A 22,371-nucleotide genomic window follows, 5' to 3' on the forward strand; every position below is an offset into this window, starting at 1 on the left:
TGTCCCTGCAAAGGACATGATCTCGTTCCTTTTTACGGTTGCACAGTATTCCATGGTGTATATGTACCAACCACATTTTCTTTATCCAGTCTATCATTGATGGGCATTTGGGTTGATTCCATGTCTTTGCTATTGTGAATAGTGCTGCAGTGAACATCCATGTGCATGTATCTTTGTAGCAGAATGATTTATATTCCTTTGGGTATATACCCTGCAATGAGATTGCTGGGCCAAATGATATTTCTGGTACTAGATCTTTGAGGAACCAGGACACCGTCTTCCACAATGGCTGAACTAATTTACATTTCCACCAACAGTGTAAAAGTGTTCCTATTTCTCCACAATCTCACCAGCATCTGTTGTTTCTTGACTTTTTAATGATCACCATTCTGACTGGCATGAGATGGTATCTCATTGTGGTTTTGATTTACAGTTCTCTAACGATCAGTGATGTTGAGCTTTTTTTCGAATGTTTGTGGCCGCATAAATGTCTTCTTCTGAGAAGTGTCTGTTCATGTCCTTTGCCCACTTTTTAATGGGGTTGTTTTAAGTTCCTTGTAGGTTCTGGATATTAGACCTTTGTCGGATAGATTGCGAAAATTCTATGCTACTCTGTAGGTTGCCTGTTTGCTCTGATGATAGTTTTTTTTTTTTTTGCTGTAGTATGGTTATTATACAATGGTTCTAAGCAGAATGGAATGCTGGTGGGTCTGTGAGAATAGATTGGAAGCAAAGAATAGTACAAACATAGATAATTCAGTCAGTCCTGCTGTTTACCTTAATGTGGATGAATATCTGCCCAACATACATATTGCACCTCAGGACTAAATGACAACAATTGGACAACTAGTTTAATCGCTTCTTGAGGCCACACCTGAAATTTGATAATAAACTCATCAGCAGAGTCAAGAAAGCCGGTCTTCCTGCTCACCATTAGCAGGGTAGCTCCTCTATCAAGCTATGCAGATGTAAGTTAATAAGGAGAGTGTAAAGCTACTTAAAATGTACCAGTTACAAGAAACTAAATGCAATTTGTGATCCTATATGGGAAAAAAAATCAACAAGACTGGAATATGGACTGTAAGTTAAAGCATTTTATCAATATTATATGAATCTAATAACTGTACTGTGGTCACGTAAAACAAGCCTTGTTCTTAGGAAATAAACAATTACATACTAAGAGGTAAAGGAGCATTATGTATGAAACCTACTCTCAAATGACACAGGAAAAAATTATACAGAATGATGAAGCAAATGTGGCAAAATGTTAATAACTGCTGAATCTAGATAAAGAGGATATGGAGTTGTTGGTACTATTATCACAACTTTTTATAAGTCTGAAATTATTTCAAAATTAAAAGTACACAAAATTAAAATGAACTAGCTGAGCCAGGAATGGTGGCTCTTGCCTGTAATCCCAGCACTTTGCGAGGCCGAAGCATGCAGATCACCTGAGGTCGGGAGTTTGAGACCAGACTGACCAAAATGGAGAAACCCCATCTCTACTAAAAATACAAAATTAGCCGGGTGTGGTGGCATATACCTGTAATCCCAGCTACCTGGGAGGCTGAGGCAGGAGAATCGCTTGAACCTGGGAGGTGGAGGTTGCGGTGAGCTGAGATTGTGCCATTGCACTCCAGCCTGGGCAACAAGAACAAAACGCGTCTCAAAAAAAAAAAAAAAAAAACCAGAACCAGCTGAATTTAAGTTTAATGAGCAAAATGAAAAGCAAGTAAGAAAGGGAGACAAATCTACATTCCATCATTATTTCGGAGCCAGACACGTACTGGCCATTTTACAAATTTAACTCTACATACAGAATACAAAGAATTCTGGCTTTGAGGCAAATAGCTAGGTTAGTAGTTCAACTCTAGAATTTTACAGCTGAGTGACCTTAGGTTATTCCTTTCATGTTCCTGAATCTCAGTGTCCTTTTCTGTAAAATAAGGATACAATACAAATAGCAATGGCATGACTGAGATGATGAAATGAAAATTTCAAGTATTGTACATTGTATGTGTACCACTAAGCACAATATACCACTGTGCTTAGTGTTGAGCGACAAATCCTCGTGGGACTCTAACATTTCTGCGTATGTAAACAAGACACAAATTGCCTTTGTTCTGGACTATCTTTCAAGGATACAGATTTGTAAGATAAAGATGGTTCCTCACTCCAGAGTAAAGGGCAGGCATGCTTACTGCCCATTATAAAAGACTCAAGGTTTCTCTCCTGTAACACAGTACACAGCTTATATAGAGGTATTATCTGACCCTCTTCACACTGTGGTATAGGAAGAAAAAGAACTTGGGAAATTGACACACAAAATATGTTGATACTGTGGCTACTGCTATTGCTATGAATAGTAAAATCCTTTTCCCTCATTCAGGGGTCTGATGTTTTCTGCTACCATCCATGGAACTGTGGTAGAAACTTAAGAGGGTAAAATCACAGACCCTTTGCAACTCCTGATATTAAGCACTCTGTTATCTTTATCTCATTACATTTTATTAATAGCCCTGTAAAGCAAAGCAAAATACGGCACCGTACAAGTGAGGTATCCCATAAATAGTAGTTATTATAATCTTCAACATTATTAATCCTTGCAGCAATCCTGTAAACTTGGAATCAAAACCATCATCTTACAGCTGACTTGCCAAGAGTTAGTTACACAAATAGTGAAGCTAGAATTCTAATCCTTCCCACCATTATTAAGTGCTCCATAGTAAGCAGGTCTATACAAATCTACCCTCAAAAGACTGAGGAGGCTGAGAGACTGAAGAAAGCGGCTGACAAACCCAGCTTCTCAGAAAGAAACATTGCACTCTAGCCCGGGCGACTGAGCAAGACTCCATCTCAAAATAAATAAATAAATAAAAATAAAAATAAATTCCGTTGAATCCCAACCACCAGTCTTAAAAAATACGTATAAAACAGGACAGAATACAGTATAAATAAGTATTGTTTCATGAAACTTCCATCGTGCATAAAGAGTGATAGTATAAAATGCATTTCTTTTAGGCACAAGGAATAATCTACGAAATGGGAATGGAAAGACCCTGCTATGTTAGAAAAACAAATTAACATTGTAGCTAGGTTCCTACAAAAATGATAGAATGAGGCATGAATGGAAGTTGAAGAAGTTAAGGTTCTGGTAGAGACTTGTGCAACAAAGAAAGATAAGTGATATGATTTGATTCACAATTTAGATGTCACCTTTCTTGATACATGGAGAATGAACTGGAGGGAGGGCAAGAATGGAAACAAACACCCCATCAGAACGCTGTTGTAAGCAGTCAATATAGGTGATAATGGGGGCTTAGTGTGGAATAGAGAAAGGAGAGGGGGAGGCAGCAGCAATAGTGTAGATGGATTCAAGATATAAAGATAAAATCAACAGGACTTGCTGAAGTAAGGCATCCAAATATTGTGATTCTATGTACATATCATGCTTTCCAGATGTCTGTGTCTATGCACATCCTCCTCTTGCAATACCTGACCTCTCCCCAAGCTCTCACTCTATTTACTTGGCACACTCCTACCCATTCCCCTTTCAAAACTGAGACCTAACATCACCTTTCTACAAAACTTTGTCTGACCCTTAGGAGCTTTCAAGTTCCCTTGGCACTTTGCACATGCTTCTAATACAGTGATTACAGGCTGCAATGCAATTACCGGTTTACATCGTTTTCCAAGCATGTCTGAGGCCATTTCAGGGCAGAAGCTATTTTCCGTTCACTTTTAGCCTTGGGACTGATGACAGTGCTTAGAAAACTGTTGACTAATTAATCAAAGTTAGCTAAATGCATTTGCCATTGCACGTTACACATTCCTTCATTCCTAAACTATTATAGCAAAACGATGTTCATTCGCAAAGGTATTAAATACAGGCTGGGTATCCTCGGGACCACAAGTGTTTCAACTTTTGAATTTTTTCAGATTTTGGAATATTGGCTTTATACTTACCTGTTGAGCATCCCTAAACTGAAAATCTGTGGGGTTGGTTATTTATTTATTTATTTTTATTTTTTTTGAGACAAGGTCTTGCTTTACCACCCAAGCTGGAGTTCAGCGGCACAATCTTGGCTCGCTGCAACCTCCACCTCTCAGGTTCAAGTGATCCTCCCACCTCAGCCTCCCAAGTATCTGGGATTACAGGAGGGTGCCACCATGCCCAACTAATTTTCTAATTAGTTTCCCAGGCTGGTCTTGAACTCTTGGGCTCAAGTGATCCGCCTGTCTCAGTCTCTCCAAGTGCTGGGGTTATAGGCATGAGCCACCATACCCAGCTCCTAATCTGAAAATCTGGAATTCTCTAATGAACATTTCCAATTTCCAATTGAGCTCCAATGAACTCAATGAACATTGAGTCTAATGTCAGCACTCAAAAAGTTTCAAATTTTGGAGCATTTCAGATTTCCAGCTTAGGGATGCTCAAACTGTACTGAACATGTTTTTTCTTTGCTTTTTTCCCCATGTCTTAATGTATTGAAAATATTATTATTTATCCTCAAGTTTCAGATCATTCCCCAATGACTCTATATTCAGAGAAATAGATATATATCTGCATAATTTACACTGCTGTATAAATCCATTAGATTCTGTTCAATGATTGGACTGTGCTTCTTGCTTTCACAAAGAGCACAGTATATAGGAAAGATCTAATTTTAAAGTTAGATTTCTGTTCATAAACCAACTCTACAATGTATTGATGATGTGGCTTTGGGTAAGTTATTTAATCTCTGTGGATCTCAACTGACTCAATTATATAATAAGGTTAATACTTCTATATCACAGGGTTGCCATGAGCTTAAATGTGAATGTGTAGTAATTAGCACAAATATATACTCAATATATTAGTTCTTGTTTCTCCAACTTATCTTTTTTTTTTTTTTTTTGAGACGAACTCACTTTGTCCCCCAGGCTGAAGTGCAGTGGTGCAATCAAAGCTCGCTAGTTTCAGCCACCTGGGCCCAAACGATCCTCCCACCTCAGCTTCCCAAGTAGCTGGGACCACAGGTGTGTGCCACTACACCTAAGTTTTGTTTTTTATTTTTTTATAGAGATGGGGGTCTCCCTATGTTGCCCAGGCTGGTCTTGAACGTCTCAGTTCAAGAGATCCTCCCACCTCGGCCTCTCAAAGTTCTGGGATTACAAGTGTGAGCCACCATGCCTGGCCCAATTTACGTTCTTTACAAAGAACACAGCCTTTGCAAAACTAAACACAATTTGTTTCTCATCATGGCACTATCTTTGACCTAAGGGCTAAGAATGGAAAACATCCACCCTTACACACAGCTTAGATACTAAGGTCCAAAACTACCTTCCCTGATATGGTTTACTGTCTACATTAACATGAATTTATTATTTTTTTGTCTTCATTAGCATAACTTTACTGTTCTAGAAGACTTCTGCCCAAATAACTTAATCATTCATTATAAGAACTTCATGAGAAATCTATTAGCTTTTCGCGTTTTTTATTTTTATTTTTTGTTTACAGAGTCTCGCTCTGTCACCCACCCTGGAGTGCAGTGGCACAATCATAGCTCACTGTAGCTTCAAACTCGTGGGTCCGTCCAAGTGATCCTCCAGACTCAACCTTTCAAGCAGCTAGGACTACAGAGGTGCACCATCATGCCTGGCTACTTTTTAAAAAAAATTTTGTTGAGACGGGGTCTACCTATGTTGTCCACGCTGGTCTCAAACTCCTGGGCTCAAGCCATCCTCCCACCTCGGCCTCCCAAAGTGCTGGGATTATAGGCATGAGCCACATGCCAGGCCTATTAGTTCTTCCAATAGAAAACCTCAATAGTTTATGCCTTAAGGCTTCTTGCACTCTTTGCTTTTCCTACCAATCTTAAACCGCTGTATCAGATCAGTGTCCAACCCTAATCAAGCCATCTTCCTCCAACACCCTCCTACCCTCTCCCTCTGAAAGACCAGCCTTAAGCCATACCCATCAGTAAAATCTGACCTTGCTTTCCCAGTTTAATACACTACCAAAGCTCTCAGTGGTGTTCTTCCTTATCCCAGTGAGCAATAAATTCAGCTGTCTTAACAAAATGTCATGTTGGTGATATTTGGCGAATTATCACCGGACAGAGCAGTACATCTATAAACATAAAGACAAGGCAGAGGGATTTCCCCACAAATGTCTAGAAATACTGTAAAAATGAGCCAAGATAAATTATACACCAGGCTAATTACGTCCACTAGTACATCCATTAATCAGAAGGAAATGGGTTAGCCAAGACCACAATAGAAAGTTTCCTTGCAAGGGTGGCCAATGAGTCTTTAAAATTCTTTTTGATTAATTCCACATTTATACTGCAATTTTGCTCAGCGCGGTGGCTCACGCATGTAATCCCGGCTCTTAGGGAAGCAGAGGAGGGAGGACAGCTTCAGCCCAGGAGTTTGAGGCCTGCCTGGGCAATACGGCGAGACCCCGTTCTCCACAAAAAGGAAAAACAAAACAAAGCAATTATATTGCAATTTTGTAAGCCCTTCCTCACAACAGAGCTGTTCAAATATGACCCTGAACCAAGAAAAACTGAGTCTCAGATAGCTCTTATATCTTTGGGCGTTACCAAAAATAATTCTAGGGTAGGCTGCCTAAGTGACTGCAAGAGAAATAAGCAGCTTTAAAATGAGGTTCTTCTGAAGAACAATCCAGATCCATCATCAATGTCACTAAAGTGTAAAGAACACTAACTTCTATGGGGTCTAATCATGGTCTAATGACTTGCCGCCACCCAGGTAAAGCATTCACAGCTGTGGGGCGGGAAGGAGAGAACAAAGCACCAGGTACCTTTCAAAGTTTACTTTTCACCGAGACAAACTGATCCCAGCCGACCCTCCACAGGACTTCTGAAGCTCCACCAGCTCCAGAGAAGGGGGAGGAGGTGGTAGAAACTAACACGATTCCGTGGGACCCACCCTCCAGCTGACTGAGGACTGGCCCGCAGCGGTGAAAGGCCTTTGGGGTCCCTAGCTCCTCAGGGACTCCTCTGCGCGCTCCGGGATCCATACCTGGCAAGCAATAGCGCGGCGAAAGCCGCACGCCATGTCCACCTCCACGGAAGTGAGCCGCAGTCCGTCAGTTCCGGCCTCGCCCCACCTCCTTATACGACCCGCCTCCCCGCGCCGGAAACCCGCCCCGGAGGGTGATGCCAGCCAATCAAGGAGCCGTGTGGCTCGCCACTAACCTCTGCCCTGCAGCCGCGAGGGCGCGCGGGAAATCCCGAGTGCATCTGGAATACGCAGAGTCAGTAAGACCATGGCCACGTCCTCGATGTCTAAGGTATGTGGTGGCCGATGCGCACTGTGGCTCTACCGCTGCCTCATTCCCCTTTGAAGAAGGGATGAAGCCGAGGTTACGTAGGCATCCATTCGCTGGCTGGAGGGGAGGGAGGGAGCGGCGTACTGAACTGAGGCGTCCTTGCTCCAGATCAGTTGAGGCCAACTTTGCTTGGGGAGCGAGGATGCGGGGGGCGGGGGGGGAGGTGTGCCTTGTGGTATGGCTAGGAGGATTTTTAAGTTCTGGTTGGTTGAGGTCGGATGTCCTGATGATGTGGCCCAGTCTCTCATTTTTCCCTCTCACAAATACTGTGCGCCAAGCACTCCGTTAGGTACCAAGATGCAGTGGTAAACAAAACAGACTCAGTTTCTGCAGTCAAGAAAGTCGGTAAACATAGATAAACTGACGATCACAAATTTTAAGTGTTAGCAAGGAAAAGAGTTCTAGGCAGACAACAGAAGAGTGGGAAGAACCTAATATAGGTTGCCGGGGGTTAGCGGAGGCTTTTTGGAGAAAGTGACCGTTTCGCTGAGACCTGAAAAATGAGTAGAAGTTAGGTTAAGGATTAGGGCGAGGAGGGCAGAGAGAACAGCATGTTTCTTCGGCCCAGAAGATAGAAATAAAATGGCATATTAGAGGAATTTAAAAATCATAATCAGAAAGTAGACAAAGAGTGGGAGCGTCATGAAAAATGAGAATGAAAAAGTAATGTGGATGCGGGTGTGTGTGGTGGGGTATCTTATAGACCTCCTCATGTTGGCTACCTAGATGGCCAGAAATTGCAAGACATAGTGTAGTTGGTAAGAAGATAAGCCCTAGAGCTGTATTGTCCAATGTGTTAGTCACTAACCACATGTGGCTATTTAAATTTGAGTTAAAATAAAGTAAGATTAAGTAAAAATTCAGTTTCTCCGTTGCACTAACCACATTTCAAGTGCTCAGTCATCACATGTGGCTGCAGCGACCATTTTAGATAGTGCAGATATAGGACATTTCTATCATTACAGAAAGTTCTGTTGGACAGCGCTGTTCTGGACCACGGAAAGTAAGACCTTGAGTTCTAAGTGCAGCGGGAAGCCCCTGAAGTTAAGCTGTCTGAGAAAGCTGAAAAATGCAAATGAAGAAGCTACATTCTCCCTATGTTAAAACAATGGATTGATGAAGAAGGCTATATCATGGATCTGATTTTTTATTTTGATTAAAATGGTTTATGAGAAGCAGTGCTTTTAAAGACTACATCTCAAGGAGAAAGGACAAGCCCTGGGGTTTAAGGTTATGCTAGTAGAGATTTAAAGGTAGTATTTTTATTAGAAATGGTACTGGTTTTATTTTGTCCTGGTTATAATGTTCTGTAGGTTTTGAATGGTCTATTCCTTAATCCTGTTGATTGCATAAGCACCTCTTATTTTTGTGTATCTTGCAGAAAGTAAGATTTTTCAGGAAAGCATTTTTGGTATTATAACAAATGTCTGTATTGGGATGAGACCTTACATGAATAAGAAGCTTTAAGAACTATTTCATAAATTTATGGAACTGCAAGCTTTTTTTCTTTTTCTTTTCTTTTTTTTCTTGAGACGGAGTCTTGCTCTGTTACCAGGCTGGAGTGCAGTGGCGCGATCTCGGCTCACTGCAACCTCCGCCTCCCCGATTCAAGCTATTCTCCCACCTCAGCCTCCCCGGCAGTTGGGATTACAGACACGCACCACCACACCCAGCTAATTTTGTATTTTTAGAAGAGACAGGGTTTCACCATGTTGGCCAGGCAGGTCTCGAACTCCTGACCTCGAGTGATCCGCCAGCCTCGGCCTCCCAAAGTGCTAGGATTACAGGCGTGAGCCACCACGCCTGGTCCTTAAACATATCAAAACATTTTAATGTCTCTTTCGTCATGAAATTTTCTGGCTGTTGGCCTTCCTCTGTCTCAAACACCATCACTTGACCAGCAGTTCCAAATGGTTAACCATGTTACTACCACTGCCCTATATTAAGATCCTTTCTGATCACTCCTCATATCTTGCTTCTTTGAAGCTCCTTTTTCCTTTACTGAATTGCAGGTGGATTTGGAAAGGGGGTAATGACAGGTTTGTCATGGTATCACATGATTTTTCTAAATATGTATGTGATTTCGCACACTTCTGCTAGTTGCAGATATAAGAATATAAGGCACAGGGCTGTGTGCGGTGGCTCATGCCTGTAATCCCAACACTTTGGGAGGCCGAGGTGGGTGGATCATCTGAGGTCAGGAGTTCGAGACCAACCTAACCAACATGGTGAAACCACATCTGTACTAAAATACAAAATTAGCCTGGCATGTTGGTGGGCGCCTGTAATCCCAGCCTCTCAGGAGGCTGAGGCAGGAGAATCGCCTGAACCCGGGAGGTAGAGGTTACAGTGAGCCAAGATTGTGCCATTGCACTCTAGCCTGGGCAACAGAGGGAGACTCTGTCTCAACAATAACAAAAAAAGAATCTAAGGCACAGTTCTTAAATTGGAACATGTAATCCAAATGGCTACTTTATATTTGCACAGCGGTCTTTAACACTATCCTGAGACAACTTTTCCTAGGTATCGTCCTTTCATTCTGTCTTTTATTTTCCATAGAAATCGAAATCTTTAAGAAGTTATCCATCAGGCCAGGTGCGGTGGCTCCTGCCTCTAATCCCAGCACTTTGGGAGGCCGAGGCGGATGGATCACGAGATCAGGAGTGCGAGACCAGCCTGGCCAACATAGTGAAACCCCGTCTCTACTAAAAATACAAAAAATTAGCCAGGCATGGTGGTGGGCACCTGTCATCCCAGCTACTCAGGAGGCTGAGGCAGGAGAATGGCTTGAACCCGGGAGGCAAAGGTTGCAGTGAGCCAAGATCGCACCATTGCACTCCAGCCTGGACGACAGAGCGAGACTCTGTCTCAAAAACAAAACAAAACAAACAAAAAAAAACTGTAAGCTATCCATCATGTATGACTTTAGAATTGGTAGAATAGACCAGGACCACTAACTTGGGGGCGATCTACCACTGGTCAAACAATAATATGAAACTAAACATAGCTGGGAAATTACCAGGACAGTTATTTGGCAAGCATTTATTCATTCCATATACTGATTGCCTAATATGTATGTTAGCACTATTCCAAACATTGGAGAAACAATTATAAATAAAATACAGTTTGTGCTTGAAGGCACTCACAGTCTACTCAGGGAGACACACCCATAAACAACTATGATATACAATTAAAGTGACTTAAAACAATGCAAAATAAAGATGTTCAAGTACTGAGAGATCTCGGGGAAAGGAGAATTTCTGGCTAGAGAATTGTGAAAGGTTTCCTGAAGGAGATGAGTGTTGAGTCAAACTTTAATGGATAAATGAGTAGGCATTTATCAGATGAAGAAAAGTATGTAGAGTGAAACAGCTGCAATTATCTGTTTACTACTAAGGTTATAGATACTTCGAGTTTAAATAAGTTTTGGGTTGGGAGAACATCACTATTTTCAACCTTTTTGATCTTCATTTTTATTTATTTATTTTTTGAGACATAGCTTCGCTCTTTGTTGCCCAGGCTGGAGTGTAATGGCACGATCTCAGCCCACTGCAGCCTCCACCTCCAGGGTTCAAGTGATTCTTCTGTCTGAGCCTCCCGAGTAGCTGGGATTACAGGCTCCCACCAACACGCCTGGCTAATTTTTGCATTTTTAGTAGAGACAGGATTTCACCATGTTGGCCAGGCTGGTCTCAAACTCCTGACCTTGTGATCCACCCGCTTGGCCTCCCAGAGTGCTGGGATTACAGGCATGAGCCACTGCGCCCAGCCCATTTTAATGTATAGTATTAATTCCTTTAAGTTTATGAAAATGGAACCTTTCTGGGCTGAAATTTAATCAGCTTTTATTTTCTTTGTCTACTTCTTAGATCAGATCCCTCATGGGAGGGAGGGGAGAGAGTAGATAGTCCCCCTTGTTGTTTTAGAATTTTCCTTCTATAGGTCAGAGAGAAGTGACGTGATTTCTTAGAACCTGAAAGAAATGTGTTCTCTCCCCTACCATCTTTTTTTTAAAAAAGTGCTTACCCATAAAATATTTGGTTAATCAGATTTCTCTGCTCCTTGGCTACTTTGACTTTATGCTTTTTGTCTTTCTTTTTATAGGGTTGCTTTGTTTTTAAGCCAAACTCCAAAAAGAGAAAGATCTCTCTGCCAATAGGTAAGGTGTCTGAATATTAAATTTTTTATTTCCTACCTTCTTAAACTATTAGGAACTAACCCTAATTGAATTTAGTAATTCTCTTGTCTAACCTTGGCTTACTTGCCATGTTGATGTAGCATTTATGTTCCAAGGCATTGGTCAAAGAGATAAGAGGACACCCCAGGGCTCTAATTGAAAAGAGAATCCAATTACACCTTCCAAAGGTAAGTTGGAAGCAAATTTCCTTCAAAGGATGTGCTGCTATTCTTTAAAAGAGACTGTCTTTTTGATTACTTCTCTGCCATTGTTTTTTTATCTACAACTTTAGAAATGAAAGTGAGTTTCTGCTAGAGAAACATTTTGATCCTTGATGAAGTAATCAGAACAATAAAGGCTGACTGGCAACCCAGATTTCTAATGATGGGGGAAATGTTATTTAGAAAATAAAATGATAATTGGTAACATAAGGAAAACCTAAGAAAGAATGATTATAAATTTGTACATATTTTCTAATGAAAATTGTATAAAAATTATTTTTGAGTTAAAATACAATATTCATGGGGAGACAAATATGCTTAAAAATTTTGATGTGATATTCCATTTTATGAATAAACTTGGCAAAGTAAATTAAAGCAATCATCTATCTGTATGGAGCATTTTAGAACTTAGGGCTTAGTAACTACATGTATGTTAGAATATTGCATGTTCTAACTTAGGGATAAATGCTGTGCACATCAATACATGCTGAGAAAAAAGCCCAAGGTCTTGGATCTCTTACAGTAATTCTACCTGCTAGAGCACAAAGTTATGGAATCACCTGTACTATAAGTAAGGGAATTGGAGTGTGATCCTGAGCCTGACCAGCTCTGTGGCTTTGGCCCTGCTGTTTAACCTTTCCCTAAGTCTCTTCATCTGTATAATGAGCAACTACACTCACTTATCACTAAGATTTCTCTCTATTCTCATTCTATCTCTCTAAGAGCTAACATGTAGTGCTTTGTAAGACTATCATAAATACCATGTGAATAAATTTGTGTTATCATGGATTGTTACCACCTTGGCCTTATAGTTTGTATTCCAAGACTCCTATCTCTCACTAGCCTGAGGAAAGGGAAAAAGCTGAGAATGAGTAGCGGAAGACTTTCTACTCTCACAATGGCTACATATTTCCAAGTGGCCCAGATTTCCTCTCTGTTAGTCTTCACATCCTTTCTACCAGTTTGCACCCTCCATCATCTCTCGGAAGCACAGGGGTCCCACACAGTTCTCAATCACTCTTTATCTCATAAAACAAATTTGTTAAATAATTGAGTTTTAATCACTCATAGACACACATACTCATGTTATTAAGGGAGTGGATTTTTATCACTCACTCAGACATACGCATACTCACATACTCATATACCCATGTGGGTAAGAGAGGAAAGACATTTCTTTTGGTTTTGTTTATTTATTTTAGAGACAGGGTCTCAGTCTATCACCCAGGCTTCAGTTGGGTGGCCTGATCATAGCTCACTGCAGCCTTGAAAACTCCTGGGCTTAAATGATCCTCCCACCTCAGCCTCCCAAGTACCTGGGACTACAGGCATGCACTACAACGCCTGGCTAATTATTTTTTAAAATTTTTTGTAGAGATAGGGTCTCACTTTGTTGCCCAGGTTGGTCCTGAACTCCAGGGCTCAAGTGATCCTCCCGCCTCAGACCTCAAAGTGCTGGGATTACAGGTGTGAGCCACTGTGCCCAGCCTAATTTGTTTGTTTGTTTTTGTTTTTGTTTTTTTTGAGACGGAGTCTAGCTCTCAGCATGATCTCAGCTCACTGCAACCTCCGCCTCCCAGGTTCAAGCGATTCTCCTGCCTTAGTCTCCCGAGTAGCTGGGACTACAGGCATGCGCCACAATGCCTGGCTAATTTTTGTATTTTTTAGTAGAGATCGGGTTTCACTATGTTGGCCAGGCTGATCTCGAACTCCCGGCCTTGTGATCTGCCCACCTCAGCCTTCCAAAGTGCTAGGATTACAGGTGTGAGTCACTGTGCTCGGCTGTTTGTTTTTTTGTTTTTTTTTTTTTTTAAGGCAAAAACAACACAGGTTGTCTTAAAGTCCCAGTGGTTTCCTGGGATGAAGTAGGGGGAATTAACTGCAAAAAGGCAAGAGGGAACTTTCTGGAGTGATGGAAATGTTCTCTGTTGACAGAGTGGTTATGTAAGTATATACCTGGGTCAAACTGTTAAAATGGTTGTGTTTAATTATTTGTAAATTATACCTCAATAAAATTCAATTAATAAAAAAAGATACTGTCTTCACTTTTTTCATTTATATCCTGATACCTGTTTAGTGATCAAATTAAGAAGACTTGACTTCTTCAATCAAATCCAGTATTACTATCAGAAAGTATTTATTGCACTGGTTCTCAATAATAGCTTCACATTAGAATCATTTGGGGAACTTTGAAAGAGTCTTATTTTAATATAATTGTAGATGCCCATATAATTACATGTAATACTCTTCCACCAGTAAGTACCCTATGACCAGTTATCCCCAGTGGCAGTATCTTACGTAACTATAGTACAGTGTCACAATTAAGAAACTGATATTAATACAATCTAGTGACCTTATTCAATTCCAACTTGTGGCACTTTGAAAAAATGCAGGGTGAGAGTTCCTTATCCCAAATCTTGGGACCAGAAGTGTTTTGGTTATTGGAATTTTTTCAGATTTTGAAATATATACCTGTATATAATGAGATAATCTTGGGAATGAGATCCAAGTCTAAAAATAAAATTCATTCATGTTTCATATACACCTTAACCACATAGCCTGAAACGAATTTTACATAATATTTTAAATAATATTGTGCATGAAACAAAGTTTTGGCTGTGTTTTGACTGCGACCTGTCACTTGAGGTCAGATATGGAATTTTCCACTTGTGGCATCATGTTGGTACTCAAAAAGTTTCAGATTCTGGAGGATTTCAGATTTTTGGATTAGAGATGCTCAACCTGTGCCAGTGCTAAGACCCTAACCCGGATCGATTGAATTAGAATCTCAAGAGTGGGGCCTAAGTGTTAGAATTTTTCAAAAGCTCCCCATGGGGTTATTGAGTATAACATTCCATATTCAGCACTGTGAAAATTAATTCCAGTGGAAAAATTATGATATGGAATTAAGCATACCCATGTACTAGTTTTGAATTGAAAAAAGAAAAAATGAACTATGCCACTGTTTGACTAAGGAAATAAATGGATAACTTGAATATATAGAATAGGATCTTTTTTAAGTAATGATACACACACACACACACACACACACACACACACACACACATAATTTTTTTTTAAATAGAGATGGGATCTTACTATGTTGCCCAGGCTGGTCCTGAACTCCTGAGTTCAAGTGATCCTCCCACCTTGGCCTCCCAAAGTGCTGGGATTACAGGCGTGAGTCACCATGCCTGGCCACACATTTCTTTAATGTTGCAGATTGCTCAACTTACTAGAAATAGGTCAGAGAAAATTAAAGACTTGTTCCCCCATTACCACTAGGGACACATAGCATGCAGTGACATCTAATATCATCACCAATATAATTATAATTAATACAGTTGTTAATATTTCTTAGGTGTTTACAGTGTGCCAGACTGTTTTGTTTTTCAAGACAAGATCTCACTCTGTCACCCAGGCTGGAGTGCAGTGGCACAATCATAGTCCACTGCAAACTTGAGCTCCTGGGCTCCGGGAATCCTCCTGCCTTAGCCTCAGCTAGGACTCAGGCTCATGTCACCTTGCTTGCTAATGTATTTATTTTTTTTTAAGGTGAGATCTCACTTTGTTGTCCAGGCTGGTCTCAAATCCTGAGCTCAAGCAGTCCACCTGCCTTGGCCTCCCAAAGCGCTGGGATTATAGACCCAGACTGTTTCAATCATTTTATATGTGTTAATTTGATTAATCCCCTCAGCAAACTACAAGGAATGTATTATCGCCATTGAAATATATAAGGATACTTAGACATATAACTTTCTCAATGTTATAATGTTAGTAAATGATAGAGCTAGGATTTGAACCCAACCTGTCTGATTCCAGAGCTCATGATTTAACCATAGCTTAATACTGCCTCTCATTATATAAGGCCAAGTTTCTACTTAGAACTTTTTGTATTGAATTTAAGCTACAACTTATTAGGATTGGTTTATAGTTTTTAGTACTAGTAAACCTGATGTGTATAATTTTATGATTTGAATTTTGCTTTAGAAGTTTGCTAGGCTTTTTTTTTTTTTTCATTATGTGGCTCTAAGACCAACGGGTAGTGTTATAATATGAAAATCCTTGAGGAATTGACCCTGATTATAAGGCAGATGGAGCAGGAATGAGGGAAACATACCCAGACTTTAACATTTGCCTTCACTGGCTTCAGTTGTTGAAACAGATTGACTGAAGAAGTAGGAAGATGCTCTGCATTTTGCCCACCATCTGTCCCCTGACTGAAGACACTTGGGCACGTAATTAAGACTGGTAACTGTCCCTCTCCTCAGTATTCTGTGGATGACTGCATATCCAGCAAAACAACTGGATAGGAACTGGAGAGAGAGAGAGACTGGCAGCAGCACTGGCACTGTAGGAGATACCCATACTGAAGTATAGCACTGTGAATAGGAGCCGAGGCAGGTAGAAACCTGGCAACAGTGAGAGCTTATATTCTTCAGTGTAGTTTTTAAATTTACCTACCTGATCTGTAACAGACTGAGAGAAGTCATGGTAACAGTTTAAAGTATCCTACTGCTGTGTTTCCCAGTTTCTAAGAGGTTTTTCATGTGTGTTTTGATGCGGCATTATTCTGCACATAAAAATTGTGTCTTGATTTGCCACTTTCACGTTATGCTATGATTTTACCTATTAATGTAAAGTGACTATTTTTGTTCTTTTTAAAGCTACTTGTTGTTCTGCTTTGTCTCTTTTTTTATTATTTATTTATTTATTTATTTATTTATTTATTTATTTTGAGGCAAGGTTTTGCTCTGTTGCCCAGGCTGGAGTGTAGTGGCACAATTTCAGCTCACTGCAACCTCTGCCTCCCAGGTTCAGGTGATTCTCCTGCCTCAGCCTCCTGAGTACCTAGGACTACAGGTGTATGCCACCACGCCCGGCTAATTTTTGTATTTTTAGCAGAGACGGGGTTTCACCATGTTGGCCAGGCTGGTCTCCAAGTCCTGAGCTAATGAACCACCCACCTTGGCCTCCCAAAGTGCTGGGATTACAGGCATGTGCCACCACGCTGGCCTGCTTTGTCTCTTAATAATAGTGTCCTCTGGCTAGGTAGGGTGATGCATGCCTGTAATACCAGCACTTTGGGAGGCCAAGGTGGGCAGATCACTTGAGGTCAGGTGTTCAAGACCAGCCTGGCCAATGTGGTGAAACCCCGTCTCTGCTAAAAATATAATTAGCCAGATGTGGTCGCGGGCGCCTGTAGTCCCAGCTACTCAGGAGGCTGAGGCGGGAGAATCACTTGGACCTGGGAGGTGGAGGTTGCAGTAAGCTGAGATCTCACCACTTCACTCCAGCCTGGGCAACAGAGTGACACCCTGCCTCAAATAATAGTAATAATAATAATAGTGTCTCCTTGCTTTCTTTTTTTGTTGGCATTTTAATTCTATAACCTTGTCTGCCACTTTACTGTACGATGACTTCAATGTATTCTAAGGCTTTTGATAAAATTAAAAATCAATAGTTGCTAAAAACTCTGAGTTAACTATGATTAGGAGAGAAGTTCCTTAACATGAAGTGAATTTATATTCCAAACTATCAGTTAACATTAAAACTTGGTGGTAGATTATTAGCAGCAGAAATTTAACATGAACACTCCAGTTGTTACAATAAAATATGTAGCAGTAAACAACAAGAAATATGAGGGAAAGTAGAAAACTATAAGGAATCTAAAATATTTGATTAAAAAAAGAGACCTGTGATATTGGGGTTGGGGATTTTTTAACATATTAAAGATGGGATTTTTCCCCAAATCAGTCTATGGATTTGATTTTATCTAGTCAAATACCAATACAACTAGTTTTGAGAAGTGACAGGATTACTGTAAAATTAATTTGAAGAAGTGGCTTAAATTTTTTTGAAAGAGAATAAGAATGTTTGGGGGCAGTGGGAGGAAGACCTAAATGTATTTGACAAAATGTACAACATACAAAGCCATAATAATTAAAACAGTTCAGGACTGGTAGGGGAATAGGGTTGGATTCAGTAGAACAAAATAAAAAGTTCAAACATAGTTCAAAGTATATATAAGTATTTAGACTATAAGGGCATGTCAAATCAGTGGGAGAAGGATGGATTGTACAATAAAGGAGGGTTTTTCAAACCAAATGTCATAATTTATGTGTGAGTTATGAAATCAATTTAGTGGACTATGAGTATTTATAAAACAGGAAAGAAAACATTTGCTATTACATAATAAGGGTGAGTGTTGTTTTTTGTGACTTTAGTTTTTGTTCATATGTATATGTGTTAGGTTATGATGTAAAGTGTATTCCTTAATGTGGATCATAGTTTGAAAAATTTGAAAGCCAGTGAAATAAATGGTATTTTCACAAATAGCTAACCATTTGGAGAAAACATTCAAAAAGGATACAAAAATAGACAGAATAAATGAAAGACTGGACTAAACTATGTCAGTGGAAAAATTTAAGAACAGTAGTAGTAAGTCATTCAATAGAGGAGAGTTCAAAGCAAATGTATGAAACAAAGTATACAAGGTTGTAGAATAACAGCAAATAATGAAAACATTATTAAATGTATATAACTCAAATTTAAAAAGCCACTTAATAAAAACTGTTAGAAATTCAAAAGCAAATGATAGAAATACAGTAGAAAGATTGACATTTTTAATCTTAAATATGCAATAAATATGGTAAAAATAAAAGATTATTAAAAAATGAAATACAGAGGCTATTGAATGTTACCTGTCCCCAAATATATGTTTTTGATGAATATAAAAAAAATTAAGGCCAGGCAAGGTGGCTCACACTTGTAATCTCAGTACTTTGGGAGGCCAAGGCGGGCAGATCACTTGAAGTCAGGAGTTTGAGACCAGCCTGGCCAACATGGTGAAACCCCATCTCTACTAAAAATACAAAATTGAGCGGGCGTGGTGGCACGCGCCTGTAGTCACAGCCACTCAGGAGGCTGAGGCAGGAGAGAATCACTTGAACCTGGGAGGCGGAGATTGCACTGAGCCAACAGCATGCCACTGCACTCCAGCCTGGGTGACAGAGTGAGACTCCATATCAAAAAAAAAAAAAAAAAAAAATTCCACTTCTATCACTTACTGTGTAACTTTGCACATAAGATCTATAACTTATACTATTATATGAAAAAAGAAACTGACTTATTTCTTTCTGTTTTTAGAGGACTATTTTAACAAAGGGAAAAATGAGCCTGAGGACAGTAAGCTTCGATTCGAAACTTATCAGTTGATATGGCAGCAGATGAAATCTGAAAATGAGGTGAATACTTTTTTTAATAACTTTTCTGTAACACCCTAAGTCTCATTTTTGTTGCATCTCATCTTCCTTTCCACCAGTTTACAAGAGTATTGATGAAATATAGGAAGTATTGGTCAAGCATAGCCTGTATATCCTTAAAAAAACAACCATAATCCAGCCTGGGCAACTTGGTGAAACCCTGTCTCTACAAAAGCTACAAAAACTAACCGGGCATAGTGGTGTGCACTTGTAATTCCAGCTACTCAGGAGGCTAAGTTGGGAGGATGACTTGAGCCTGGGAGGTGGAGGTTGCAGTGAGCCGAGATAGTACCACGGCACTCCAGCCTGGGCAGCAGAGAGAGATCTTGTCTCAAAAACAAAAACAAAAAAAACACATATTTCTTGTGAGTGGAACAGATGTTTATGATAGCTGTTAAGGCAAGGAGCTTTCAAATGGTGACGCTCTTAAATTATCCTTTCAGGTATACAACTGTGAAATCAAGCTGTTTCTAAACTCCTTCACTTTCTCATCTTTATATTCCAGCTCTGAAACAACAGACACTTCTCAAAAGAAGACATTTATGCAGCCAAAAAACACATGAAAAAATGCTCATCATCACTAGCCATCAGAGAAATGCAAATCAAAACCACTGTGAGATACCATCTCACACCAGTTAGAATGGCAATCATTAAAAAGTCAGGAAACAACAGGTGCTGGAGAGGATGTGGAGAAATAGGAACACTTTTACACTGTTGGTGGGACTGTAAACTAGTTCAACCATTGTGGAAGTCAGTGTGGCGATTCCTCAGGGATCTAGAACTAGAAATACCATTTGACCCAGCCATCCCATTACTGGGTATATACCCAAATGACTATAAATCATGCTGCTATAAAGACACATGCACACGTATGTTTATTGCGGCATTATTCACAATAGCAAAGACTTGGAACCAACCCAAATGTCCAACAATGATAGACTGGATTAAGAAAATGTGGCACATATACACCATGGAATACTATGCAGCCATAAAAAATGATGAGTTCATGTCCTTTGTAGGGACATGGATGAAATTGGAAATCATCATTCTCAGTAAACTATCGCAAGAACAAAAAACCAAACACCGCATATTCTCACTCATAGGTGGGAACTGAACAATGAGATCACATGGACACAGGAAGGGGAATATCACACTCTGGGGACTGTGGTGGGGTGGGGGGAGGGGGGAGGGATAGCATTGGGAGATATACCTAATGCTAGATGACGAGTTAGTGGGTGCAGCGCACCAGCATGGCACATGTATACATATGTAACTAACCTGCACAATGTGCACATGTACCCTAAAACTTAAAGTATAATAAAAATTAAAATTAAAATTAAAAAAAAAGAAACATTTCTTCACTATATCAAATTGGTAGCTTTAGGGCCAGCATTTTAGGCTGACAACTTTTTTTTTTTTTTTTTTGGCCAACACAGTGTTGTAGTTTTTGGTTTAATTGCCTTTCAGAAGGTTATATACTTTCCAGTTTATTACTACCGCCTACCAGTCCTTACTGATTTACACCTAGTGGTAATGAGCAAAGGCTCATTCACGTATTCCATGTGATCCTTCAAGGTATTTGAATTTGTGGTTTCCAGTTTAGGCCGTCTTCATTTCTGAATCTGGATTGTTATAATATCCTCCTGACTGGCATCCCTGACACCATTGGCCAAATTAGAAAAGACCCTTTTCAAGGCAAATGCAGCCCAATTCCAGGCAACCCCTCCAGCCCTGTTGCCAGATTAACCCTTCTTAACCCTGATCCAGTTATGTCTTTACTTCACATCCCTTCAGTGGTGCTCCCCATAGGACAAAATCCAAACCCTTTAATGTCATATATCATATATATATATATATAAAATATATATGTAATTTTTTTTTTTGAGACAAGGTCTTGCTCTGTCACCCAGGCTGGTGTGTAGTGGCATGATCATAGCTTACTGCAGCCTTGACCTCCCAGACTCAAGTGACCCTCTTACCTCAGCTTCCCTAGAAGCTGGGACCACAGACATGCACCACTACACCCAGCTAATTTGTCTTTTATCTGTAAAGATGAGGTCTCACTATGCTGACCAGGCTTGAGAGGGAATTTTTAGTGGGAGAACCCAGAGCACTAATTACTAGAGATTTAAGGAAAAAACATTTTTTAATTAGGTTCATCTTTTGATCATTTTACATCATTGAATCCATGACAATTTTCTTTCCACAACCAGGAAAGACATCAGATTATTATTTCTAATAATAATAAGTTTTTGTGTGTTCTTTGTAGCGACTACAAGAGGAATTAAATAAAAACTTGTTTGACAATCTGATTGAATTTCTGCAAAAATCACATTCTGGATTCCAGAAGAATTCAAGAGACTTGGGCGGTCAAATAAAACTCAGAGAAATTCCAACTGCTGCTCTTGTTCTTGGTATATATGCGTATGTTTGTTCATGCATGCATCTCTGTGTATTTCGTTTTTAAATTTTTTTTTATTGTTGAGAATAGTGGAAGGACCTGTTTTGATGAGCCTGTTTTGTCTCTTTTGTTTGTACAATTAAACCAACTATAGTTTATATTACATATTTTCAAAAACCAATAAAAATTCCTTATCTTTACAGACGATCATATGTTTGTAAATTAAAAGGAATTTATCTAGCTAATGTTCTCCCCAACTTTTGGTCGGAAGGGAAGATATATTTGTTTTACTCTTTCTTTGTAGATACAAGAGTATATGAGATTTGGTAATAAAGAAACTACCGGTTAGTAGATTTGATTTTCATACTTTTTTTAGTCATATCTTCAATGGAATTACTCTATGACCTTAATTTTATTTTCCTGTGCATAGTTTTTCCATCTTAGATTGTTTCATTATATTCATATTAATTACCTACAAGGAGGTGTTTGGATGAATTGCACATAAATTGCTTTCAAATTGCAGGTTGTAAATTTCTTAAGTACTTAAACATCCATCATTAATATCTCATCTTTACCAAACATTTGGATTCCAGCACAATGGAAAAAATTTCTTTGGAATATTAGCAAATTTTCTTCATTCACTTTGAAAACAAAGTTGAATTTATTTGGGTTCCAAACATGCTCTTAATTTCTCTTTCAATTTATTCAGGATTTGTTATGCTAGTTAGCTCTGAGATAAGGAATTAATTCTCAACTTCAATGTACCCACAAATAACCTCCAGGGATCATATTAAAATGTAGATTTTGGTTAATGGGTCTGGGGTGGGGCCTGAAATTTTACATTTCTAACAGGGTACCAGCTGATGCCCATAGTCCCAGGACCACACTAATAAGACTCAAGGGAATGATTTTTATTATGCTGTGGACCAGCTTTACAATGCAACATCTAAAAATTCTCCCATTTGAGG

The 22,371-nt window shown here is 39.6% G+C and overlaps 2 protein-coding genes across 12 annotated transcripts in view; one reads left to right on the forward strand and one right to left on the reverse strand.

Annotated features, from left to right (window-relative positions):
• RARS2 (arginyl-tRNA synthetase 2, mitochondrial) overlaps positions 1 to 7,495 on the reverse strand; it is a 74,655-nt gene extending 67,160 nt beyond the window's left edge. Inside the window, exon 1 of one of the 5 annotated variants that reach the window (XM_055391163.2) lies at positions 7,206 to 7,495. In XM_055391163.2, the coding sequence (XP_055247138.1) occupies positions 7,206 to 7,250 (45 nt within the window). In that variant the 5' untranslated portion in view covers positions 7,251 to 7,495. Of the gene's footprint in view, positions 1 to 6,808; positions 6,828 to 6,936; positions 6,955 to 7,029; positions 7,145 to 7,205 lie in introns of those variants that run through there. The other 4 variants (XM_004044386.5, XM_019029958.3, XM_063707769.1 and 1 more) reach the window with 4 other exon arrangements.
• Positions 7,212 to 22,371, forward strand: part of ORC3 (origin recognition complex subunit 3) — a 77,459-nt gene continuing 62,299 nt past the window's right edge. For 2 of the 7 annotated variants that reach the window (XM_031012605.3, XM_055391159.2), the window contains exons 1-4: positions 7,218 to 7,300; positions 11,444 to 11,498; positions 18,887 to 18,984; positions 21,272 to 21,416. In XM_031012605.3, the coding sequence (XP_030868465.1) occupies positions 7,277 to 7,300; positions 11,444 to 11,498; positions 18,887 to 18,984; positions 21,272 to 21,416 (322 nt within the window). In that variant the 5' untranslated portion in view covers positions 7,218 to 7,276. Of the gene's footprint in view, positions 7,301 to 8,304; positions 8,593 to 11,443; positions 11,499 to 11,617; positions 11,705 to 18,886; positions 18,985 to 21,271; positions 21,417 to 22,371 lie in introns of those variants that run through there. The other 5 variants (XM_055391160.2, XM_063707767.1, XM_055391162.2 and 2 more) reach the window with 5 other exon arrangements.

This window comes from Gorilla gorilla, chromosome 5 (genome assembly GCF_029281585.2).
Source record: "Gorilla gorilla gorilla isolate KB3781 chromosome 5, NHGRI_mGorGor1-v2.1_pri, whole genome shotgun sequence".
Lineage (NCBI taxonomy): Eukaryota > Metazoa > Chordata > Mammalia > Primates > Hominidae > Gorilla > Gorilla gorilla.